General features: G+C 59.7%; 1 protein-coding gene across 1 annotated transcript; it reads left to right on the top strand.

Annotated features, from left to right (window-relative positions):
• Positions 1-1,252: 1,252 nt before the first annotated feature.
• RELB (RELB proto-oncogene, NF-kB subunit) lies at positions 1,253-26,820 on the top strand. Its single transcript, XM_065420685.1, has 9 exons — positions 1,253-1,716; positions 2,407-2,564; positions 10,738-10,829; positions 14,562-14,693; positions 15,976-16,080; positions 16,838-17,053; positions 17,636-17,704; positions 23,471-23,548; positions 25,436-26,820. Exons 1-9 carry the CDS (start codon positions 1,342-1,344, stop codon positions 25,750-25,752), a joined length of 1,542 nt encoding a protein of 513 aa, XP_065276757.1. The 5' UTR covers positions 1,253-1,341; the 3' UTR covers positions 25,753-26,820.
• Positions 26,821-26,836: the final 16 nt, after the last annotated feature.

Genomic DNA, 26,836 nt, shown 5'->3' with positions numbered 1-26,836 from the left:
GTGCTAGGGCTGTGGGCTGGCAGGCCTAGTTGGTAAGGCATCTGGGCGATAGGGCTGTGGGGAGGGTGGGCCGATCAGGTGAGGCACCTGGGCACCAGGGCTACATGGAGGGTGGGCCCATCAGGCAAAGGGCCTGAGCACCAGGGCTGAGGGTGGGGGTGGGGGTGGGGGTGGGGGGGCCCATCAGGCAAGGTGCCTGAGTGATATGGCTGCTGGGAGGACGGGCTGATCAGGTGTGGCGCCCAGGCCCCAGGGCTGCGGGGAGGGCGAGGTGCTTTGGCCCCGGAGGGTGGGCCAATTGGGTGAGGCACCTGCATGCTAGGGCTGCAGGGAGGGCAAGGCACCTGGGTGCCAAGGCTGCGGGGAGGGCAGGCCAATCGGTGAGGTGCCCACATGTTAGGGCTGCGGGGAGGGCAAGGCCCATCGGGTGAGGCACCTGGGCATCAGGGCTGTGGGTAGGGCGGGCCGACCTAATGCATGAGGTGAGTGAACGAGGGGCAGGGATGCTTAGGCAAGTGCTGTGAAGCACCTTGGCCAAATTCCCTGCTGCTTGGCGCGTGAGCAGTCGCTGACTTCAGCGTAAAGTGACCAAGTGTTATTCTTCAGTCAGGACTGGGGTGTTTCTGAGAGACCTGCTCTGGCTCGAACAGGAATGAATTCAGGGAAGCCCTGTGGCCCGTGTTACATGGGAGGTCAGACTGGATGTGCAGGATGGTCCCTCCTGGCCTCAAACTCTTGGTCTCTGTGAAGGCAGGTGTGAAACGCTCTCCGAGCGGAGCAGGAGCACTCTGCTCTGGTGTGGCTGGCCCAGGCCCTGCAGGGCAGCGACGAATCGGGCCCATTGCTTTTTGCTATCACCCGTGTATGTCCACTCACTCGCGCATGCGCAGAGTGAGCGCAGTACAAAGCTCTGAACACCTCCAGTCCTTGCCTGGGGATCTGCTGCCTTGTTTGCCGGGGCTGGCCCAGTGGTGGCCCTGCAGTGGTGCATGGCTCCTCTCAGAGGGTCCCTCTTCCTGCGTGTGCACGTGGAGGCAGGGCATTCAGAACAAGATCAGTTTAGGCCTGCCCTTTCCCCGGGTCTTGCTAGGGCAGTAGTGAGGGTGGAGGTTGGCCCAGCATGGCTCTCCTCCAGCCCGTTCCTAGCAGGAGGCCAGCCCGTCCTCCTGTCTCACTCTCTGGTTCTGTCCCCATCCTGCAGAAATCATCGAAGAGTTAATTAAGGAGGATGGATTCCAGCCACAAGCCCCGCCCTTCCTCTCCAAGGCGTCTCCCAAGGGCACGGCCAAGCTGGTGCCCAGGGGCTCAAACCCAGCCGGGCCCACTGAGATACTGAGGCTAATGGAGCCGACAGGACCTAGCCCACTGCAAGGCGGCTTGGCCTCCTTTGGCAGCTCCCATCCCGCCGCGGCTCACGCCCTGCCACTGGACTCTCAACCTCCCCTGCTCTCGCAGAGCCTCAGTAGCTTGCAGCTGACGCCCAGGCTGGTGCCCAGGGGGACGACTCCATCCCCTGCCAGCCGGCCCCACTGGGCTTCGCCCCTGCGCTCGCCAAAGGAGCAGTTGGAAGACATGTTGGAGCCTCCCAGGCTGGTGATCACTGAGCAGCCGAAGCAGCGGGGGATGCGTTTCCGCTATGAGTGCGAAGGCAGGTCAGCAGGCAGCATCCTGGGCGAGAGCAGCACGGAGGCCAGCAAGACCCTGCCAGCCATCGAGGTGAGTGTGGGGGAGGAGCAGGGGCCAGTCTCCTCACAGCGGGGAAAGGGGCTGGGGGAGGGCCAGGCCCAGCCTTGGGCTGCCTGTGCCTCATGTGGCGGGGGCGACTGTTCCTCTACCTGTCCGTTAGTGCCCCCCTCACAGGAGACGCAGGGACCGGGGACTTGCCCCACTCCCCCCGCTCTCTCCCTGGTTCTTGGCTCCCCACCGAGGTTGGGGGGCGAGGGATGGGAGGGATACCAAGGGCCCTGGCTGCTCCTGCTGAGTGCCCATGCTGCAGTCACAGCCCCGGCAGCAGTGCCGGCACCTGTGGGCTTGGAAGGGCCCTGTGGCTGCCAAACCCTGCCTCTCTCTGCACAGTCCTGGCCAACCTAACATCGCTGCTGGTGGTGGCCATCCGGGGTCCTTCGCTCCCAGTGGCCAGGCCCTGCCCTCGGATGATCTCTGTGGGGTTTGTGGCCATTTCACGCTGTGGCAGTCAGGATCCCTGGCTGGAAAGTGGAGCTGGGCAGCCCAGCGGGCGCAGGGTCGCTTGCAGGCTCTGAGCCGCCGTGCCTTGAGCTCTGCCCCCTGTGGAGAGGGGCGGGCAGGTTAATTACACATTGAACCCAGAGCCTGGTCTCTCACCCCCTTGGTGTGGCGGGGGACTCCCAGCGTGGCCTTGGCTCTGATCCCGTGCTCTTTCCCCAGCTGCTGAACTGCCAGAAGATCCCCGAGGTGAAGGTGATTGCGTGCCTGGTGTGGAAGGACTGGCCCTACCGCATCCACCCTCACAGTCTCGTGGGGAAAGACTGCAACAACGGGCTCTGCGAGGTCACCCTGAGGCCCCAGGTCAACCCCAAACACAGGTACCAGCTCCCTGCTCGGCACAGGAACTCCAGGCTGTGAGCTGGTGCTGACAGAGCTCCCGTGGGGACAGGGCCTGCCGCTCGCAGCTGGACGCTGCGCTCCCCCTCGCCCTCTCTGCGAGGCTGAAGGGTTTTGAGGAACGCCCACACAGGTGGTTTCAGGGTGGCAGTTACTCCCCAGAGAGCTCCCCCCATGATCTCCCCCTCCCCCACCATGTGATCAGCACCCAGTGTCCCCTTGGGGCAGAGTGGGACGTCTCAGGCCACATCAACTGAGCCGCTCCAAACCTCTCAGTTACTAAGAACGGCCATAGTGGGTCAGACCAAAGGTCCATCTGTGACGGAGTCACAGGTCTGGTGCTGTGGCACTGCTCTGTATAAAGTCAGACAGGACTCTGGGGAGCGTGACTCCCCTCAGGGCACTCTGTCCAGGGCAAAGAGCCTCTTTGGCTACGGTCTTCCTGGTCTGACCTTGGACCATTCAGCATCCCTGTTCACACCATACACTTCCCCTTGGTGGGTCCACCTGGACCAGACCCCTGGGGAAGCCAGAGGGTCCTGCTCCCCTACTCCACAGTCAGCAGTGACTCTCAACCAGCGTTGTAAAACAGGTTTATTAGTCGACAGGAACACAGCGTAGAACAGAGCTTGTTAGCACAGAAATCAGAGACTTTCAGCAAAGTCCATCTTGGGGGGACCCCGGGCCGGACGTCCTGGACTCCCCACTCCGAGTCCCAAACAGGAGACTGCCCAGCTTCCGGAGACCCGACCTCCGACATGCCCGTTGCCCCTCCTTCGGTCTTTGTCTCACTTCCCGGGCAAAGTGTCACCTGGTCGCATCCCCCGCCTGGGTCTCAGCTTACGAAGGGCATCGGCCATCACTTATGTACAGGCAGCTGGAGCCTCCTCACCTGGCCCCGAGGGTCTCAGCAAAAGTCACCCCCCTTATTCCCACCACCTAGGCATTGGTGCAATACACAGGGAAACTGAGGCACACACCGTATTCATGCAAAACAGTAAGACTCAGATAGGCTCGTGTGCAACATAATAAGGAGAAAACCCCCACTTTGTCACATCTCTCCCCCCCTTGAGACCAAACTGAGTGGGATCACTGTAGCTAGTGACCTGGGGAAGTTCAGGCCTCCCTCGCTGGGACAAAGCATCGGCTAACATTTGCACTCCCCTTAACATGGGCCACCCCCATCTCATAATCCTGGAGGGACAGACTCCACCTCGGGAGCTTGGCATTGGCCCTCTTCATCTGGTGCAGCCACAGCAGGGGCAAGTGGTCAGTGGACACAGTGAAGTGACGCCCAAATAGATCCGGCTGCTGACTTTTAAGAGCCCACCCCATGGCTAGGCATTCCTTCTCTATGGCCGAATAACTCTGCTCCCAGGGCAGCCGCTTCTTGCTCTGGTACATGATGGGGTGTTTTTCCTCCTTCGCATCAGCTTGCATTGGCACCAAGCCCAGCCCTATGTCTGAGGCGTTGGTGAACACCATAAAGGGCTTGTCAAAGTCTGGGTTTACCGCACCGTGCCCTTGACCAGATCCTCCTCCAGCATGCAGAGAGCCCTCTGGCACTGCTTGGTCCAGACAACCTTGTCTGGCTTACCCTTCTTGCATAGATCAGTGATGGGAGCTGACACAGAGCTAAGTGGGGCACAAACCTCCGGTAGTGCCCCGCCATCCCAATAAAGGCCTTGGCCTGTTTCTTAGTCTGGGGCGCAGGGCAATCTCTGATCGCCTCCACCTTGGCTGGCTCTGGCTTTAGGCAGTTGCTCCCCACCTTGTGGCCCAGGTACGGCACCTCTGCCATCCTCACCTTGCACTTTCTGGCCTCTATAGTCAGTCCTGCCTCCTAGAGGCGACCCAACCCCCTCTTCACCTGGGACACATGGTCCTCCCAGTTCTGGCCAAAGACACAGATATCATCAATATATGCTAGGGTAAAATTTTCCATCCCCCTCAGTAACTGTTCCCCCAGATGCTGGCAGGTGACCAACGCCTCCTTGAGGCCGAAAGGTAGGACCAGGGATTCGTATATCCCCAAAGAGGTGACAAAAAGGAGGTTTCAGCCTGGCATCTGGATCCAAAGGCACCTGCCAGTAGCCTTTGGTGAGATCATTGGTAGTGGGGTAGACCCCCCCAACTTGTCTAGGATCTGTCAGACCTAGGCATGGGCAGGCACCAGACATGGTGATGGCATTGAGCTTCCGATAATCCACACAGAATCGGATCGACCCATCTTTCCTGGGGACCAGCACCACGGGTGAGTCCTGGGGCTGGATCACCCCTAAAGCCAGCATGTCTCTGGCTTCTCTCTCCAGGGCCTGGGCTGTGGTCCCAGTGACTCTGAATGGGAAACATCTGATGGGAAGGTTGGCTCCTGTCCCCACACAGTGGACAGCTAGGTTAATGAGCCCAGACCAGTTGGAGAACAGCTGTGGGTAGATACACAGCACCTCTCTGATCTCTGCCTGCTGGGCAGGGGTTAGCTGGGTAGAGAGGGTAATTGATTCCAGTGGGTCCTGTCTCAGGGAACAGACCCACTAGGGGATCCTCCCCCTTCTCCTCTCACTGTCCACACACGGCTAGTACAGACTTTTCCCTGTCCCAGTACGGCTTCATCATGTTGACATGGTCCCCTCGGCGGCTGTGAGCCCAGTTGGGCAGTTCTACCACATAGTTCACCTCATGCAGCTGGGTGATGACTTTAAAGGGCCTATCCCAGGCAGCTTGTAGTTTATTCTTCCTCACTGGGATGAGAAACATCACCTGGTCCCCAGTAGCATAGGAGTGGGCACGTGCCGTGCAGTCGTACTATAACCTTCTGCCTCCCTTGGGCCCTGGCTAGGTTCCCCCTGGCCAGACCCATGAGCTCAACGATCTTTTCCCGAAAATTTAGTGTTCACTCCACCACTGATTCTTCATCGGGAGAGGCCTTCCCCTCACCAAGTCCAGGGGTCCCCTCACTCTCCTCCCTTACAGCAACTGCAAAGGAGAGAACCCATGGGTTCCTGGGCCACTTCCCTGCACGCGAGCAGCAGGTGGGGTAAATACTTGTCCCAGTCCTGCAGATGCTGGTCCATGAAAGTCTTCAGCATCATCTTCAAGGTCCCGTTAAACCTCTCCGCCAGCCGATTGGACTGAGGGTGAAAGGCGAGGCCCAGGTGTGCCGGACCCCACACCTTTCCCACAAGCACTGGAGCGGGGCTGACATGAAATTGGACCCCTGGTCTGTAAGGACCTCCCGGGTTAACCCCCCTATGCCGAAGATGGTCAGCAGCACAGTAACCCACCAGAATGTATTTCTTCCCTGACCGGGTCGGCTTGCTGAGGGGCCCCACTATGTCCATGGCCACCTTCTGAAAAGGCTCCTCTATGACAGGCAGGTGTCTCAAGGCTGCTTTAACCTTGTCCCGGGCCTTCCCCACCCTCTGGCAGCAGTCGCAGGACCTGCAGTACTGCTGGACTGCGTCAAAGACTCCAGGCCAGTAAAAGTTCTGTAGCAGCCTCTGCCTGGTGTGCTGGATTTCCAGGTGTCCCAAAAGAGGGGCATTGTGGGCCAGGTACAGAAGCCTGTGGTGGTACTTCTGGGGCACCACCAGCTGCCTCCTGATCCCCTACGGTTCCATTTCCCCTGGAGGATCCCATTCCTGGTACAGGAATCCCTTCTCCCACAGCAGTCTTTCCCTGCAGCCTTCCCAAAGGGGTTTGGCCGTGCTGTGGCCAGCAAGTTCCCTCAGCTTCTCTAAGGAGGGGTCCTTCTGCAGTTCAGCCTGGAATTCAGTGACTGGAGAGGGAAGTGAAACCAGGTCCCTCTCACTGCCTGCAGTCACAGCCCTCCAGCCTGGAGCACTGGGATTTGGGCTCTCTTGGTGAAGAGCCCCCATCTTGATCTTGGCCACCCTCTGACCAGGCATCTCTGTCACCAGCAGCGCCCTTTTAGCTGCTTCCCCCTGCCCTGGGGCCTCTTGCACCTCTGGACAAGGCAGCCCTGGTTGGCAGCCATCCCGCCCTGGCTGTGGTTCCCCACACTCAGCTGGGGTCTCTGATCCCCCCCGGGCTCAGCTTCGCCCCTGCTGTCCCAGTGAGGGCAGGCAGCGAGCCTCCTGCTTTGCTCACAGCATCAGAGCCAACATGAGCCACCTCCCCCTTGTGCAGGGGGGTGGGGAGCATCTCTCTGTCCCACTCAGCTTCAGTTTCAGCCGATTGGTTCCCTGAATTCAAACTCGTATCCTTGGCTGTTACAGGAGCAGGGCCTGGATCCTGTCCCAAAGAGAGACAGTCATCCCCCAACAGGATGTCACAGCTGATATCTTGGAGAACCCCAGCTACCAGCCAGCCTTACCCCTCCTGTGTCTGCACAGGGATCTGAGCCATATCAGGGCAAGGGGCTTCATCCCTGGGACCTTCACCCAGATCACACAGCCCCTCAGCATCTGTGGCTGCACCACCCGTGGCCTGACAACAGTTCTCTCTGTCCCAGGATCTTGCCACCCCAGGAATGTCTCCCCATTGACCACCACCTTCCGCTCCCACTGGTGGACTGAGGGGCCTGAGCCCAGGAGAGTACAAGCAGACATACATGCTGGGGCTGGGAATGGGAGCCAGTCTGCCACACCGCCCATCTGGCTAAACAGCTCTATGGGGACCCAGAAAGGGGCTAGACATTGGAGCCTTTCCGCAGGGTCAGCCTGGTTCCAATTGCAAGACTTCCCAAAGGCTGCGAGACAGGCATCTATATCCCCCCCCTCAATTTAGTGTTGAGGCAGTTCCCTGCGGAATTGGCACCCTGGGGTCCATCCCCACTCACCCCTGGACGGGTCCCTCTGCCTCTCAGCTCCGCTGCCGCTGTCTCTCCTGCTGTTCTGCTTCATGCCTTCCCTGTCTCCCACAGTCCTCTGACTCCTTCAATCTCAGTTCCAATTCCATCCGTCTCAGATCCACCGACGGGGAACCCGGTGGAGACCCGCGGCTGGTCCGGAGACACAAGTCTCGGGGACGCCTGGCTGCTCCCATTCTCTCTGGTGGCTCCAGCGGGGTCCAGAACCGGTGCGGGCTCTGGGGCTACCTGGCTGCTCCCAAGTTGTCACGGACTCTCAGGCCTGAGCTTTCTCAGCTCCCCACGGTCCCTGGGAGGAATCCCCTTCAGTGTGACAGTCCTTCTTGGGGGTCACAATCTCTCTTGGGGGTTAAGCCGTAGGCTCCTCTGTCTCCTGGAACCGCACCTCTCTGAGCCTTCAGCACGCCTATCTCTGCCTCTCGCTAATCCCCATCCTTTTACTGCTCCCCAGTCACTTACTGCAGGATGCTCCGTCCAGGGGGGGTGCAGTTGATCACACCGCTGCCACCAGTTGTGACCGAGCCACAGGTCCGATGCTCTGGAACTGCTCTGTATGAAGTCAGCCAGGACGCTGGGTAGCGTGACTCCCCTCAGGGCATGCTGTCCAGGGCCCTCGGCTACGGTCTTCCTGGTCTGACCTCGGACCATTCAGCATCCCTGTTCACACCGTACACTTCCCCTTGGCGGGTCCACCTGGATGGGACCCCTGGGGAAGCCAGAGGGCCCTGCACCCCCACTCCACAGCCAGTGACTCTCAACCAGCGTTGTAAAACAGAAGGTTTATTAGTCGACAGGAACACAGAGTAGAACAGAGCTTGGTAGCACAGAAATCAGTGACTTTCAGGAAAGTCCATCTTGGGGGACCCCCGGGCCAGACGTTTTGGACTCCCCCCTCCGAGTCCTAAACAGGAGACTGCCCAGCTTCCGGAGACCCGACGTGCCCGTTGCCCCTCCTTCGGTCTTTGTCTTGCTTTCCGGGCAAAGTGTCACCTGGTCGCATCCCCCGCCTGGGTCTCAGGTTACGAAGGGCATCGGCCATCACTTACGTGCAGACAGCTGGAACCTCTTCACCTGGCCCCGAGGGTCTCAGCAAAAGTCACCCCCCCTTATTCCCACCACCTAGGCATTGGTGCAGCACACAGGGAAACTGAGGCACACACCGTATTCATGCAAAACAGTAAGACTCACATAGGCTCACTTGCAACATAATAAGGAGGAAAAACCCACTTTGTCACACCATCTATCCCAGTGTCCTGTCTTCCACCAGTGGGCAATGCCAGGTGCCCCGTAGGGAATAAGCATCAAGTGATCCATCCCCTGTCGTCCATTCCCAGCTTCTGGCACACAGAGGCCAGGGATACCATCCCAGCCCATCTTGGCTAATAGCCATTGATGGACCTATCCTCCATGAATAGACACTGGCGCCCCTAAGCAGCTCGTTAACCTGATTGCGGCCAATGGGACAGCTGAGGTGAGATCTCCCCACCCTGTGGCTTCTGCCATTGTCCTGGTCTGGTGACAGAACAGTCCTCTCCCTGTCCCAGAAGCACTGCCTGGGCTGGAGCCCACCACATTGCCCAGCCCTCACTCCATGGGAAAAACTGACCCCTAGCACAGCGGGTCTCAGCCAGGGGCTTGTATCCCCTAACGCCGGTTCTGACTTTTATATGTAGAAAACCAGTTCTTGTGGCACAGGTGTGCCGTGGAGTTTTTATAGCATGCAGGGCCGGCTCCAGGCACCAGCCCACCAAGCTTGTGCTTGGGGCGTCACCTGGAGGGGGGCGGCGCGGCGCTCCGGCTCTGGCCGCCGGGGAGAGCGGGGCCGTGACTGGGCTCGCTGCCCTCCCTGCGGCGCTCTGGCCGCCGGGGAGAGCAGAGCCGCGGCCGGGCTCTCCGCCCTCCCCCGGCGCTCTGGCCGCCGGGGAGAGCGGAGCCCCGGCCGGGCTCTCCGCCCTCCTCCCGGCGCTCTGGCTGCCGGGGAGAGCAGAGCCCCGGCCGGGCTCTCCGCCCTCCTCCCGGCGCTCCGGCCGCCGGAGAGAGCAGAGCCGCGGCCGGGCTCTCCGCCCTCCCCCGGCGCTTTGGCCGCCAGGGAGAGCGGAGCCCCGGCCGGGCTCTCCGCCCTCCCCCGGCGCTCTGGCTGCCGGGGAGAGCGGAGCCCCGGCCGGGCTCTCCGCCCTCCCCCGGCGCTCTGGCCACGGGGGAGAGCGGAGCCCCGGCCGGGCTCTCCGCCCTCCCCCGGCGCTCTGGCCGCAGGGGAGAGCGGAGCCCCGGCCGGGCTCGCCGCCCTCCTCCTGGCGCTCCGGCCGCCAGCGGAGCCGCGGCGGGCTCGCTGCCCTCCCCCCGGTGCTCCAGCCGGTCGGGGAGAGTGGCCCGCGGCCGGGCTCGGCACCCTCCCCTGCCGCGCTCCGGGGGGGGGGCGGGGGGAGGCTTCTTTGCCTGGGGCGGCAAAAAAGCCAGAGCCGGCCCTGATAGCATGTTGGGGTGGGGCCTCAGAAAGAAAAAGGTTGAGAACTCCAGCTCTAGCAAACTGCCCCGGAGCTGGGGGTGGTGGTGGGGGGTGGGACTTCCTTCAGTTCAGAGGAAGTTAATTAGGCATCTGTTCAAGCTAAGCCAAAGTGAGGTACCCTGACATGACACCAGAAAATCCGCATGAGGACTGCTCAGATCTCAGTGACCCATGTTCCCACGAGAGCACTGTGAGCACCATTGGCACTGCCATGCAGGCATGTCCCTCCCCGGCGTGGATGCCCTGATTCTGGGACAAGAGCGGCCTTGTCCTAGGGCAGCCACACCCAGAGCACCCCCTTGTGGCAGGCCATGGCACAAGTGCACCTGCTTCAGTTTCCCCTCTCAGGTAATCCAATAACTTCACTTCAGGCTTTTCTCACTCAATAATACCCCTCCTTGGGGCTGATTTATTACAAAAATCCCAACAGAAGTTCTATATTCCATTTCCCATACCCTGGGAGGTGTGTGTGTGGGGGGGGGGGGGGGCACAGACATCTGCAAGTCTCTGTCTCTGTTAAGGTGCAGGCCACTCCCTGGCAGGCTCTGGGCACCATAAGTGAGAGCCCAAGAGAAGCAGCGTCGTACCAATCTCCTGACCCCGATGGAAGGGTTGCTTTGGCTGAAAGGGGGGTGATGCCCAGGCCTTCCCGGGGCTGTGGTCCCAGGTGGTGGCACTTCCTGTGCGGAGGTGGGGTTCCTCTCGTGTGGCCCCTGGCAAAGCCTTGGGTGGGCCATGGTGGCTGGCCATGGCCCCAGCCCCAGCCCCAGCCTTGCCCACAGCATCTCCAACACGTCTCCCCTTTGGTTCCCGGCAGTTTTAACAACCTTGGCATCCAGTGCGTGAAGAAGAAGGAGATCGAGGCAGCCATAGAGAAGAAGCTGCAGCTGGGGATCGATCCATTTAAAGGTGCGTGGCCCCAAGGAGCCCTGCCCGCCAGGCAACTCCATCGTGGAGTTAGATGGGTCAGGTACCAGATCAGGATGTGACGGGTTGTCAGTTTGGGAGCCATTGCACCCCTTTAACCTCCCAGCTTGGCTGGCCTTTCCTACACTGCTCTGTTGGTGACTCACAGCCTCTTCGGGCCCTGTGGTCACCCAACATGACAGCAGGTGGCACTACACACCCAAACTGAGTTACCTGAGTGTCTTACTCATAGAATGTCAGGGTTGGAAGGGACCTCAGGAGGTCATCTAGTCCAACCCCCTGCTCAAAGCAGGACCAATCCCCAGACAGATTTTTGCCCAAGATTCTCTAAATGGCCCCCTTAAGGATTGAACTGACAAGCCTGGGTTTAGCAGGCTAATGCTCAAACCACTGAGCTATCCCTCCCGCACTAAAGGCAGGCAGGCAGGAAACAACAGCCAGTTTCCCAGCTCCTCCCCCCTGCACCCTTGCTGGAGTATAAACCAAAATTGTACCATCTTGCACTGCACAGGGATCTGTACAATGCAAGCTCATAAAGTTTGCCCTCCCCGCAATGTGGGAAGGATATGCACAATACACTTGCGTTAACCAAGCTGAAATTGTTCCCCAGACATTTCACTCAAAGGTACACTGGTTTAGATAAAGCAAAAGCAAGCTTATTAACTACAGAAAGAGAGATTTTAAGTAATAGCAAACAAATCAAAGCAGATTACCTAGTAAATAAACAAAACCTCAAACTAAGCCTAAGATACTAGAAAGACTGGAAGATGATGTCACTCCCTGCGTTGTGTAGCTTTTCCAAATGGCGGGAACCCTTTGTTTCAAACTTGGTTCCCAGACCAGTTTGTGGAAAAATACAGGTACCCAAAATGGAGTTCAGAGTCATGTGGTCTGGTCACATGCCCTTGCAGAGTCATAGCAGCCATTACTTACAAGCTGGCCGAAAGGTTTACGGGAAGGCTAAGCTATTCCACAGCCCGTGGTCTTTGTTGATGAGCCACTAGCACTGTCTGGCTTCTTCATTGTTGTACCTGAAAGGTTGGCTGTGGGTGTTTTCCAGAGGAAGCCCATTTGAAATACAGATCCATAGTCAATATTTGTAACTTCAGATACAAAAAGGGGGGAGGGATAGCTCAGTGGTTTGAGCATTGGCCTGCTAAACCCAGGCTTGTGAGTTCAATCCTTGGGGGGGGGGCATTTAGGGATTGGGGGTAAAAATCTGTCAGGGACAGTACTTGGTCCTGCTAGTGAAGGCAGGGGATTGGACTCACTGACCTTTCAAGGTCTCTTCCAGTTCTATGCGATAGGTATATCTCCAAATATTATATTTTATTTAAAAAATGATACATGCATACCGATAGGATAATCATATTCAGCAAATCATAACTTTTCCAATGACACCTTACATGACCCAACTTGTACAAAATGCATCATAATTATGCCATAAGGAAGGATCCTTCTGCAGCTCAGTCTGAAATTCAGCTGCTGAGGAAGGGAGTGGAACCTGGCTCCACCTGCTGGCTGGGGCTGGGGACACAGCCCTTGCTGGCCGTGCCTCAGTTTCCCCACTTTGGGACAAAGCTCTTTCCCCAGTTGGAGCCTCCTGAGCCCCTTGCTGGGTAGTCTGCCTGGCACCAGGGCAGGGTGGCCCTCTCTGGGTAAGGACCAGGGCACTCTGGGTGCTGCCCGACCAGTCCTCCAAATCATTCCCCATCAGCACCTCCAATCGTTCCCACATCAGATCCCAGACAGCTAGGTGTTAGTCACACCTGGATCTCTGGGACTCTGCAAAGAATAAACAGCCTTCCCCACCACCCCCAGTTAACCATGCAGCACATAGGGGAAACTGAGACACACACAGTAGTCATACAAAACATGAACAATTCCCACTTTGTCACAAATACATTTCAGAACAAAGAACTCAAGCCACACTTACAGGGTGGGGGACTCTCTCCTGGGAAGCAGCGACTCTGAAAAAGATTTGGGGGTCATGGTGGAGAATCAGCTGAACGTGGGCTCCCAATGCGATGCTGTGGCCAAAAGGGCTAATGCCATCCCGAGATGCGTAAACGGGGCATATCGAGTAGGAGCAGAGAGGTGATTTTACCTCTGTATTTGGCACTGGTGCGAATGCTGCTGGAATCCTGTGTCCAGTTCTGGTGCCCACAGTTCAAGAAGGATGTTGATAAATTGGAGAGGGGTCAGGGAAGAACCACAAGAATGATTAAAGGATTAGAAAACCTGTCTTAGAGTGATAGACTCAAGTTGCTCAACCTGTTTAGCTTAACAAAGAGACGGTTAAGCGGTGACTTGATTAGTCTATAAGTACCTACATGGGGAACAAATAGTTAATAATGGGCTCTTCAGTCTAGCAGAGGAAGATCTAACACGATCTGATGGCTGGAAGTTGAAGCTAGACAAATTCAGACTGGAAATAAGGGTACGTTTTTTTCACAGTCCGGGTAATTAACCATTGGAACAACATACCGAAGGGCGTGGTGGATTCTCCGTCACTGGCCATATTTAAATCGAGATTTGATGTTTTTCTGAATAATCTGCCCTAGGAATTACTTTGGGGCAGTTCTCGGGCCTCCTTTGTACAGGAGGCTGGACTCAATGATCGTGATGGTCCCTTCTGGCCTTGGAATCTAGGACTCTGACTCTGAGAGGTGGGACTTTAACCACCCCCCCCCCCCCAATCTCACAAGAGTTGGCAGCACTGATTTTGCCTCTCCTCACTGGCCATCACATGGGGTGGGAGCTGTGGGGGAGGAGGTCCCCGCTGCCCAGTGGGAACGCATCATCGGACCACTCTAGGCTAAAGATTGGTGTTGTTTGCTTCTACCTCCCCTGTGGTGAGAGGGTGGCTGGAGGAGAGAGACTCCAGTCCCTAGCTGGCCTGGCTGTTTGTTTGTTCTTTGTTCTCCCATAATGCCAAGGGGTCCCAGTCATACACCATGAACCAGAAGGTCCTGCTCCAAGGACCCTGCAGTCTAAGTACAAGCCAAGAGGCAGCCTGTGGATACAGACAGACGGGGGAGCACAAGGAAATGGGGGTCTCTGCACACCCGCAGCCTAACTGGTGTCAGTTGTCTGTAGGCATCACGGCAGAGGAGGGATTTGCAGGAGGACAGTGAAGGAGCTTTGGGGATGTGTACAGGGAGCTGCTCCCACGGGTGAGGGCAGCAGGCGAGAGAGTAGGAAGGGGTTTGTCTGAAGATGTCACCAGTGGGGGATGGAGGCTGGCATCATGGGCCGGTAGGAGGTGAGCATCGACAGCTCAGCTGTGAATGGGGGATGATAGTTGGGGGGGGACAGGCTGGGAAGGGCCTTGGTGAAGACGAGCAGCGTGTTGGATGCCGTAGAGGGATGCCAAGAGAGGGGTGACGGGGGCAAAGCGATGGGCTGGGAGAATGAGCTTTGCAGCAGCATTCTGCACGGCACGGAGCAGAGCGAGGATGCACCTTTCAAGGCCGGAGAGAAGGCTGTTGAGGTGTTCAGGACGCGAGATGCTGAGAGCCTGGAGGAGTTTTAGCTCTGGAGGGATGGGAAAGGCCGGATCTTCGAGATGTTCTGCAGAAAGAATTGGCAAGACTTGGACACATCCTGGCTTGGGTCAGCTTGGGCTTAGCCCTGAGATGGCTTTCCAAACTCTGTGAGGGCGCTCTCCTCCTGGAGCCTCAGGATGCTGAATGCCCTGTTCTCTCTCTGCAGCTGGCTCCCTGAAGAATCACCAGGAGGTGGACATGAACGTGGTGAGGATCTGCTTCCAGGCCTCGTACCAGGAGCCCTCAGGACAGATCCGGCACCTCAGCCCCGTCCTCTCCGAGCCCATCTTTGACAAGAGTAAGTAGCTGGGCGGTGGCAGGGGAGGGCGGGCGGAGTGGAGCGATGCAGGGGGCCATGGTGATGCCAGAGGCCGAGCCCACTTGCCCTAGGATGACAGAGTGCTGGGCAGAGGGCAGGATCAGCACTGCAGCCATGTCCCGGCACGTCTGGACACCCGGCCTGGGCGGGGGACTGCGGGGTGGTGGGGTGTTTCAGAGGGAAAATGAGGAAAAGGAAACTCACTGCAATAGCTCAGCCTGCCCTGGCTGAGTGAGAGAAGTGTCACTAGGCCGGAGCCTGCCAGGGCCCTGGGCCCTGGCTGAGAGAACCGGACTGGGCAGCCCAGTGCTGTGCGGGCTGTTTGTATTGCTGTGGTGTGTGTGTTCGGGGCATGGTTTCTATTGCAGCGGTGCCAGGGTGGGGCTGGGCAGCCCTGTGCCAGACGGGCTGTTTGGGGCATGGCTGGTATTGCAGCGGTTCCATGCAGGGGCTGGGCAGCTCTGTGCCACACGGGCTGTTTGGGGCATGGCTGGTATTGCAGCGGTGCCATGCTTGGTGTTATATGGACCAGTAGGAAGAGATGGTGTCTGCACTTGAGAGCTCACACTAGGGATGGGACATGTGGAGGGGTTGGGGGTGATTGTTAGCGCCACGTTTTACCCGGTGGGATCTTTTCCCAGTGGCCCGTGGACCTGGCCATCTCCCGTCCCCATGGCAGACGGGGACTGCTGGGGGGATCTGAACGAGGAGAAGGGAGTGGCTTACAGGCCAATTCGTGGGCAGCCACTGGCCTATCCACTGGTGTGCATTAGTGCACTCTGCTCGGAGGAATGGCAGCCCGCCTCCTGTGTGTCATGGGCCCTGCACTGCCAATGGCTGAATGAGGCTCTTGTGGGCATTCGGAGCCGGCTGCCAGCGCCGTGAGGCTCTGGGTGGCTGTGGGGGGCAACACAGTGACCCTGTGAAGTCTGACATGGCTGCAGATTTGTGACAGGCCCAACCTAGTGCTTGCCCGGCAGCAGGACCACGTCTGTTCCCTGGCACAGGGCACCCCCACCTGGCCCCAGAGCTGACGCCACTCAGGTCAGGCAAATAACCAGAATGAATTTGAAAAAGTGTCAGCACAGCCCCATTGGCCTTTTCAGAGACTGCGGGTCCCCCGTGCCAGCCAGCCAGCCCTGCAAGGTGGGGGGTAGGACAGGGTGGCTCCCTGATGCCAGCTGGCCCCTTGTGGGTGGGGAAGGCCGGAGCAGGGCAGGGAGATCTGTGCAGTGGCTGAACTGAGTGTTGGCGTTTGCAGAATCCACAAACACATCAGAGCTGAGGATCTGCCGGATGAACAAGGAGTGCGGGCCCTGCACGGGCGGGGAGGAGCTCTACCTGCTCTGCGACAAAGTCCAGAAAGGTAATGGAGGGCGCTGCATAGGATTGGGGAGGAGGGAGTGGGTCAGCTAAAATGGGGGGTGGGAGGAGGCATGGAGCTCTGGTAGAAGAGGAAGGGGTTGGGGGGTCAGCTGGGCTAGTTCTGGAGCCCTGCGAGACCGAGAGGCGAGGGGAGGTGATGGTGTGGGGCCTAGGGGGGGCACATGCCCACTCAGAAGTCTGTAGAGCTCAAGGCCAGGAGGACCCATTCGATTAGCCAGTCTGACCCAGCATCACACAGGCCACTGCATTGCATGGAACTGCCCTGTGCTGAGCCCAAGGACATAGTTACACCAAAGGGTTTCAGTCCTCGGACACTGCGCTGCTGAGAGCCACGGGCAGAGGACGGGAGAGACCCAGGTGCCCCCAGTGGCCAGGCCCCTGCCACAGCAGAGAGTTGATGAGATGAGACGTGGCCAGCTGATCTACACCCGTCAGCCGGGAAAGGCGAAATGCCCCAAGGTCCCGTCAGTCTGACCTGGGGGGAGGATTCCTGCCCTGCTCCAAACCTGGAGGTCAGCGTGACCCTGAGCAAATGCGTGAGACCCAGCAGCCAGACAAGTAGGCAGGGAATTCTCTGTGCCACCATACTGTGTGGGCCTGGGGTCTCCTCCCATTGCAGCTGGATCTGGGCCCCAATCTGTCCCCAGCTCCTCCCACCCAACCCAGTCTTCTGGGGCACCCCCTTGCCTGCCAGTCACCCAGTCAGCTCCCCAGCCCTCACCCCACGTCCCCCGCAGAGGACATTGCCGTGGTCTTCCGGAGGGACGCGTGGGAGAGCAAGGCAGACTTCTCGCAGGCCGACGTGCACCGGCAGATAGCCATCGTCTTCAAGACACCCCCGTACCAGCACCTGGACATCCTGGAGCCGGTGGAGGTGGAGGTGTATTTGCAGCGCCTGACAGACAGCGTCTGCAGCGAGCCTTTCCACTTCACCTACCTGCCCAAGGACCATGGTAACCGCCACCCCACAAAGCCCTTCACAGCCCCTTGGGGAAAGGGGAGGTCAGGGCAGGGCCCAGAGCAGCCCCTCAGGGGAAGGATACTGGGCTTGATGGACCTTTGGTCTGACCCAGTATGGCCGTTCTTATGTTCTTATAGCCCTGTTGGTGGGGAAAGGGGGTCATGGGACCCCAGAGCAGCTTCTGCTGGTCACAGCCCCTTGGGGGGGGGGGACCAGAGCAGCCCCCACCAATCACAGCCTTGTTGGGAGGGAGGGGGAACATGGGGACCCAGAGCAACCACCGCCAGTCACAGCCCCGTTGCCGGGGAGCGGGGTCACGGGGGCCAGAGTAGCCCCTGCCGCACACAGCCCCTCAGGGAAAAGTGGTCAGGGGCCCCCAGAGCAGCCGTTTCTGGTTATAGCCCTCTGGAGAGGGTCGGGGGGCCCAGAGCAGCCCCTACTGGTCACAGCCCCACAGGGTGCAGCAGGGCACGTGCCCAGCTGGTGCCAGGCAGGTTTTGGGAGCCCTTGGGCAGAGGTGTGTGGCAGTTTCCCATGGTTCAGGCCGTGCCCGCCTCTGCCTCAATCTCTGCAGACGCGTATGGGGTGCATGTGAAGAGGAAGCGGGGGATGCCGGACGTCCTGGAGGAGCTCTCAGCATCAGGTGAGTGTGGAGGCCTCACACCAGGGCAGGCTGGGGGGCTACGGGGATCGGGCTGGCCTGGCCATGGCCCTTGCAAGAAGCTCTTGGCTCCTGGGCCGGTTCTGCCCATGCCAGGGATGACTGATGACTCCAGCCTGGGCGCTGGAGTTTCCGGTGGGATGGGATGAGAGGCTGGATTCCCAGCTCTGCCTCTGGCCGGCTCGGGAGTCACTTCCCTCGGTGTGCCCCCATCTGCAGAACGGCACCAGCGATCTGACTCCTTAGCAGAGCACTTGAAAAGGTGGGTTTTATTGCCTGCCATGCAATGAGCGGATCAGTGAGGGTGGCTGCTGCCCCCACCCCCGCTCAGTATGAAGTCCTGATCCCCCACATATACCCCTACTTGATGTGAAGGCCTGATCTCCCCACTCAGTGTGACGGCCGATCCACCCCATCCACACAGCCCAGCATAACAGCTGATCTCCTCCCATCCACACCACTCAGCGTGACGACCTGATCCCCACCCCCATCCACACCGCTCAGCGTGACGCCCTGATCCCCCCTCATCCACACCGCTCAGCGTGACAGCTGATCCCCCCCCATCCACACCGCTCAGCGTGACGCCCTGATCCCCCCCGTCCACACCGCTCAGCGTGACGCCCTGATCCCCCCCCCCCCGTCCACACCACTCTTCGTGACGCCCTGATCCCCACCCCCATCCACACCGCTCAGCGTGACGCCCTGATCCCCGCCCCCATCCACACCACTCAGCGTGACGCCCTGATCCCCCCCGTCCACACCGCTCAGCGTGACGCCCTGATCCCCACCCCCATCCACACCACTCAGCGTGACGCCCTGATCCCCCCCGTCCACACCGCTCAGCGTGACGCCCTGATCCCCACCCCCATCCACACCGCTCAGCGTGACGCCCTGATCCCCACCCCCATCCACACCACTCAGCGTGACGCCCTGATCCCCACCCCCATCCACACCGCTCAGCGTGACGCCCTGATCCCCACCCCCATCCACACCACTCAGCGTGACGCCCTGATCCCCACCCCCATCCACACCGCTCAGGGTGACGCCCTGATCCCCCCCATCCACACCGCTCAGCGTGACGCCCTGATCCCCACCCCCATCCACACCGCTCAGCGTGACGCCCTGATCCCCAACCCCATCCACACCGCTCAGCGTGACGCCCTGATCCCCAACCCCATCCACACCGCTCAGCGTGACGCCCTGATCCCCACCCCCAATCCACACCGCTCAGCGTGACGACCTGATCCCCACCCCCAATCCACACCGCTCAGCGTGACGACCTGATCCCCACCCCAATCCACACCGCTCAGCGTGACGACCTGATCCCCCCCGCACATCCACACCGCTCAGCGTGACGACCTGATCCCCCCCGCACATCCACACCGCTCAGCGTGACGACCTGATCCCCCCTGCACATCCACACTGCTCAGCGTGACGACCTGATCCCCCCCGCACATCCACACTGCTCAGCGTGACAGTCTGATCCCCCCCCATTCACACCGCTCAGCGTGACAGTCTGATCCCCCCACACATCCACACCGCTCAGCATGATGGCCAATCCCCGCCGCACACCGCGGCAGTCTGATCCGTCCCGCACATCCACAACATTCAGCATGACAGTCTGATCCCCCCCGCACATCCACACCGCTCAGCGTGACAGTCTGATCCCCCCTGCACATCCACACCACTCAGCGTGATGGCCTGATCCCCGCTATCCACACCGCTCAGCGTGACAGTCTGATCCCCACCCCCCATCCACACCGCTCAGCGTGACGACCTGATCCCCACCCCCATCCACACCGCTCAGCGTGACGCCCTGATCCCCACTCCCATCCACACCGCTCAGCGTGACGCCCTGATCCCCACCCCCATCCACACCGCTCAGCGTGACGACCTGATCCCCACCCCCAATCCACACCGCTCAGCGTGACGACCTGATCCCCACCCCAATCCACACCGCTCAGCGTGACGACCTGATCCCCACTCCCATCCACACCGCTCAGCGTGACGACCTGATCCCCCCCGCACATCCACACCGCTCAGCGTGACGACCTGATCCCCCCCGCACATCCACACCGCTCAGCGTGACGACCTGATCCCCCCCGCACATCCATACTGCTCAGCGTGACAGTCTGATCCCCGCACATCCATACTGCTCAGCGTGACAGTCTGATCCCCCCCCATTCACACCACTCAGCGTGACAGTCTGATCCCCCCGCACATCCACACCACTCAGCGTGACAGTCTGATCCCCCCCCATTCACAACATTCAGCATGACAGTCTGATCCCCCCCGCACATCCACACCGCTCAACGTGACAGTCTGATCCCCCCTGCACATCCACACCACTCAGCGTGATGGCCTGATCCCCGCTATCCACACCGCTCAGCGTGACAGTCTGATCCCCACCCCCCATCCACACCGCTCAGCGTGACGCCCTGATCCCCACCCCCATCCACACCGCTCAGCGTGACGCCCTGATCCCCACCCCCATCCACACCGCTCAGCGTGACGCCCTGATCCCCACCCCCATCCACACCGCTCAGCGTGACGCCCTGATCCCCACCCCCATCCACACCGCTCAGCGTGACGACCTGATCCCCACCCCCATCCACACCGCTCAGCGTGACGACCTGATCCCCACCCCCAATCCACACCGCTCAGCGTGACGACCTGATCCCCACCCCAATCCACACCGCTCAGCGTGACGACCTGATCCCCACCCCAATCCACACCGCTCAGCGTGACGACCTGATCACCACTCCCATCCACACCGCTCAGCGTGACGACCTGATCCCCCCCGCACATCCACACCGCTCAGCGTGACGACCCGATCCTCCCCGCACATCCACACCGCTGAGCGTGACGACCCGATCCTCCCCGCACATCCACACCGCTCAGCGTGACGACCCGATCCCCCCCGCACATCCACACTGCTCAGCGTGACAGTCTGATCCCCCCCCATTCACACCACTCAGCGTGACAGTCTGATCCCCCCGCACATCCACACCGCTCAGCATGATGGCCAATCCCCCCCGCACACCGCTCACCGTGGCAGTCTGATCCGTCCCGCACATCCACAACACTCAGCGTGACAGTCTGATCCCCCCCGCATATCCACAACATTCAGCATGACAGTCTGATCCCCCCTGCACATCCACACCACTCAGCGTGATGGCCTGATCCCCGCTATCCACACCGCTCAGCGTGACAGTCTGATCCCCAACCCCAATCCACACCGCTCAGCGTGACGACCTGATCCCCACCCCAATCCACACCGCTCAGCGTGACGACCTGATCCCCACTCCCATCCACACCGCTCAGCGTGACGACCTGATCCCCCCCGCACATCCACACTGCTCAGCGTGACGACCTGATCCCCCCCGCACATCCACACTGCTCAGCGTGACAGTCTGATCCCCCCCCATTCACACCACTCAGCGTGACAGTCTGATCCCCCCGCACATCCACACCGCTCAGCATGATGGCCAATCCCCCCCGCACACCGCTCAGCGTGGCAGTCTGATCCGTCCCGCACATCCACAACACTCAGCGTGACAGTCTGATCCCCCCCGCACATCCACAACATTCAGCATGACAGTCTGATCCCCCCCGCACATCCACACCGCTCAGCGTGACAGTCTGATCCCCCCTGCACATCCACACCACTCAGCGTGATGGCCTGATCCCCGCTATCCACACCGCTCAGCGTGACAGTCTGATCCCCCCCGCACATCCACACCGTTCAGCGTGACAGTCTGATCCCCCCCGCACATCCACACCGCTCAGCGTGACAGTCTGATCCCCCCCACACATCCACACCGCTCAGCGTGACAGTCTGATCCCCCCTGCACATCCACACCACTCAGCGTGACGGCCTGATCCCCGCTATCCACACCGCTCAGCGTGACAGTCTGATCCCCCCCGCACATCCACACCGCTCAGCGTGACAGTCTGATCCCCCCCATTCACACCGCTCAGCGTGACAGTCTGATCCCCCCACACATCAACACCGCTCAGCGTGACAGTCTGATCCCCCCCGCACATCCACACCGCTCAGCGTGACAGTCTGATCCCCCCTGCACATCCACACCACTCAGCGTGATGGCCTGATCCCCGCTATCCACACCGCTCAGCGTGACAGTCTGATCCCCCCCGCACATCCACACCACTCAGCGTGATGGCCTGATCCCCGCTATCCACACCGCTCAGCGTGACAGTCTGATCCCCCCCGCACATCCACACCGCTCAGCATGACAGTCTGATCCCCCCCGCACATCCACACCGCTCAGCGTGACAGTCTGATCCCCCCCACACATCCACACCGCTCAGCGTGACAGTCTGATCCCCCCTGCACATCCACACCACTCAGCGTGATGGCCTGATCCCCGCTATCCACACCGCTCAGCGTGACAGTCTGATCCCCCCCGCACATCCACACCGCTCAGCGTGACAGTCTGATCCCCCCCATTCACACCGCTCAGCGTGACAGTCTGATCCCCCCACACATCCACACCGCTCAGCGTGACAGTCTGATCCCCCTCGCACATCCACACCGCTCAGCGTGACAGTCTGATCCCCCCTGCACATCCACACCACTCAGCGTGATGGCCTGATCCCTGCTATCCACACCGCTCAGCGTGACAGTGTGATCCCCCCCGCTATCCACACCGCTCAGCGTGACAGTCTGATCCCCCCTGCACATCCACACCGCTCAGCGTGACAGTCTGATCCCCGCTATCCACACCGCTCAGCGTGACAGTCTGATCCCCCCCGCACATCCACACCGCTCAGCGTGACAGTCTGATCCCCTCCGCACATCCACACCGCTCAGCGTGACGGTCTGATCCCCCCCGCACATCCACACCGCTCAGCGTGACGGTCTGATCCCCCCCGCACATCCACACCGCTCAGTGTGACGGTCTGATCCCCCCGCACATCCACACCGCTCAGCGTGATGGCCAATCCCCCCCGCACACCGCTCAGCGTGGCAGTCTGATCCGTCCCGCACATCCACAACACTCAGCGTGGCAGTCTGATCCCCCCCGCACATCCACAACATTCAGCATGACAGTCTGATCCCCCCGCACATCCACACCGCTCAGCGTGACAGTCTGATCCCCCCTGCACATCCACACCGCTCAGCGTGATGGCCTGATCCCCGCTATCCACACCGCTCAGCGTGACAGTCTGATCCCCCCCGCTATCCACACCGCTCAGCGTGATGGCCTGATCCCCGCTATCCACACCGCTCAGCGTGACAGTCTGATCCCCCCCATTCACACCGATCAGCGTGACAGTCTGATCCCCCCCGCACATCCACACCGCTCAGCGTGACAGTCTGATCCCCGCTATCCACACCGCTCAGCGTGACAGTCTGATCCCCCCGCACATCCACACCACTCAGCGTGACAGTCTGATCCCCCCGCACATCCACACCGCTCAGCGTGACAGTCTGATCCCCCCCGCTATCCACACCGCTCAGCGTGACAGTCTGATCCCCCCGCACATCCACACCGCTCAGCTTGATGGCTGATCCCCCCAATCCCCTGTTCAGAGTGACGGGTCGATGGAGTGCAGCCTTCAGGCACCTGCTGTCTGAGGGGAGGGGGAAGCCCGCAGGGGCTGCTCCCACCCGGCTTGCTGCCGCAGTCATAGGCGGCTTTTGGCTCCTTTGGGTGCCCAGTGTGGGGCCAGGCTGTGCCCATGCTAGGGCGCTGTGAGGTGCCTTCTGTTCTTGTCCCTTAGACCCTCACGGGATTGAAGCCAAGAAGAGGAAGAAGAAGCCAGGTTACAGGGATCATTTCCTCATGCCCCAGGCAGCAGGTCAGTTGTCTTGTGTCAGGACGTGGATTGGCATGTCGCTGGCTGGTGCCCCTGTGCAGTGACCCCCCCTCCCCCCTGTATGGTGTATTTGTCTGGGAGGGGTGCAGTGTTCCCTTCCTACACATGGGAGGGGAGCAGGCAGGGGCCCAGGGGCACTATGACCCCCTCCACACTGGGCGGGGGGAAGGTGGGGGCATCCAGGGGTCACAGTGACCCCCTCCACATGGCAGGGGCAGGTTGGGGCATCTGGAATTGGCATAATGACCTCCTCCACATGGGGGAAGATAGGTGGGAGCCTGAGGGGACACACTGATCCCCCACGTGGGGACCTGGGGGGCACAATGATTCCAACACATAGGGGGCAGTGGGGCTCTGGGGAGCCCCTTTTCATGGTGGCAACGATGTCAGGGCCTCAGCTCCCAACTCCCAGTGGAACCAATGTGAGCTGGGGTGCTCTGTCCCCCTGAGAATTAGCCCAAAGGCGTCCTGAGCTGGGCTCCCACTGCTGGAGCCCCCAAGGCATTGCCCTCTGCCTCCCCAGGCAGGCAGCACTGCAACCCCGCCGGCCAGGTCCGTCCCCAGGAGCCCTCCAGTGATTGCACACCCCTCGCTGGGGTAACTGCCCACTGTGATGGGATCCCTGGGGTGCAGCCTGGGGAGCCAGAACCAAATCCCCCCCAGCTCCCAGCACTCAGGAATATACCGTCTTGCACTGCTCAAGACGCTTTCTTGAGCAATGCAAGTGTATTAATTGGTTCACCACTTCATCAATGGAAAGGGGATATACACCAGCCTTTATAAACCTGAGCAGATTTACCAAACACTTCAGGCAAATACACTGGTAAAGATAAACAGTAAAACAAGTTTATGACTACAAAAGAGAGATTTTAAGTGATTATAAGTGACAGGCAAAAAGTCCGAGTTAGTTACCAAAATAACATAAAATATAAGCACACAGTCTAAACGCTCAACCCTATTAGCCTGGGCAACATCTACATTAAACAGTTTTTGTCACCCCACTGGATATTGCAGTTCATAGTACACAGATTTCACCCTTGAAGCCTGGGCCAGTCTCCTCTGTTGGAGTCTTCAGTCTTCTGAGCGTCCTTGTTGCTTGCAGCATAGGTTGGGGGAGGAGAAAAGGCCAAGCAGGTGCCACCGTGTTCTGTTTTATACCCTTAGTCCATGTGCTTGGAGAACACAAGTCCAGGCATGGCTGATGGGCACTGCTGAGTCCCCAGGCAAGGTTGAGCAATTCTCCTGGTGTGGCCTTGTGTAAGTGAGTCATTGCATTGTAGCTCCCTTGCTGGACAATGGCTGGGGATGTCTGTTCAGCACCCACCCGGGCGTTGGTTACCTCCCTGGTCATTGTCTCTGGAGAGCTAGTATCTGGATGCTTCCCAAACCCACAACATATTTTAGTGAAAACCTTACAAGATCATTCTTATAATTTTATATGCATTAATGATACACGCATTTAGATGGAACAATGGGTTTCAGCAGATCATAGCCTTTCCCATGATCCCTCACATGGCCTGCTTTACATGAAATATCACAATTATATACAAATGATGAATATGAGGGTTACAGGGTACGCCCCCGAGATATAGACGTGTCACACCCATCACGTCCCTGCCTTGGGCCAACCACGGGTATTGCCTCGCTCCAGCCCAGACTGGCGACTGGACATGCTGGCAAGGTGCAGGCTGTTCCCTTTGGGGGCCTGTCTGGCCACATCCCCACTGCCCGCCCTCTGCATGGCACCCCAGCCACCAGGAGGATGCCCATCGCCCTTCCCTGTCGTCCCAAGGCAGCCTGGGCACCACGCTGCATTCCTGGGGGAGCAGGGCTCTCTAGCTGACTGAGCCATTCCTGTTCTGATTGCAGAGGAAGGCTTTGCCCTCCACCCCAGCCTGGAGCACATCACGGTGCCTGAGCCCTTCGATTTCTGCCTGGGCCCGGACTACGCCTCCTACAGCTGCCTGAACCAGAGGGACATGCTGCCTGCTGCCTGCTCTCCCATAGAGCTGCCAGGCTGCCTTGGCCCAGAGTTCCTCTTGGACACCTACAGCCCCGTGCAGAGCAACCCTGCCCCATTCCTGGCACCTGGGGACAGCTCTGCGGGGGACATTGAGGGTACGGCCAGTCTGGTTGGAAGTAACATGTTCCCCAGTCAGTACAAGGAGGCCTACGAGCGGGCATAGCTGTACACGAGGTTGGGAGACGTGTGAGGAGCAGTCGAGCCTCGTTTCAGACCTGCCCCGGCAGGGAGCCCCTTGTTCTGGCCGGGCAGGGCCTGGAGATGGGAGGACTGGGCCACTTGGCTTGTTGGCAGAGCTTCCCAGGCCTCCTGGCAGCGAGCACAGAAGAGACTGCTTGTCACTGCAGGGCCTACCTCCAGGAGACCAGCTGAGACCAAGGGGTGTGGAGAGAGAATGACAGCACGGCCCTCCCCTAAGACTGCGGGCGTGAGGAGTGTGACTGCCTGGGAATGTTCCACCTGGAACTGGAGGGGTTCCACATCCCAGCCTGTCCAGTTCCACCTCCTAGCAGCCTCCTCGCTGTCAGCATAGTCACTCTGCAGTTCCCCTTGCTGAACTCCCTCCATGGGCTGAGGGGCTGGCTCGCTGGGGCAGGGCCTGGCCAGAGGGGCTCTGCAGGGGCATTGTGCCCAGGGTTTGACTGCAAGGGCTGCTGCAGGGGTTCACGCTTTGCACTATATTTATAGGGGTTAGTCGTAGGCACCACTTCCCCGCCATAAATGAGACCACCTCAAGGCAAAGGAGGGGCAAACAAATGGGGGGGGCACACAGTCACTGTCTGGCCCCCAAATCCTGGCCGATCAGGGCTGAAGAAATTTAAGGTCTGCTCCTGCTCCTGTTGTAGCCAATGGCCAGGCTCCCCTGGCCAGAGCCAGGACAGCTGGGCCATTGGCTTTGCTATTGATAAGGGGATGGTTCCAAGATCTTCCTGAAGGCCATGTCTTGTGCAGGCTGGATGCCCCCTCCGCAGCAGTCCCTGCACCTGCTGACCTGAGGAGGGTGGGACTAGAGCACAGTCTCACACCTGGCAGTGCTGAGATGCCAGCTGGAACGGAGCCGCTGGGGAACTGGGAGCCAGGACTCCTGGGGTCTCTCCCCAGCTCCACCACTGACTCACTCTGTGGCCCTGGGTAGGTCACTCACCTCTCTGCCTGTTTCCCAAGTTGTAAAATGAGGGTGACGCTGCTCACCCACCGCCCAGGTGCGTTGTGATGGATGGTAATAAAAACAATACAAATACTTCTCT

Source organism: Emys orbicularis, chromosome 21, assembly GCF_028017835.1.
Source record: "Emys orbicularis isolate rEmyOrb1 chromosome 21, rEmyOrb1.hap1, whole genome shotgun sequence".
Taxonomy (NCBI): domain Eukaryota; kingdom Metazoa; phylum Chordata; order Testudines; family Emydidae; genus Emys; species Emys orbicularis.
The sequence above is the reverse complement of the archived record's forward strand: the minus strand, read 5'-3'. Positions and strand labels throughout refer to the sequence as shown.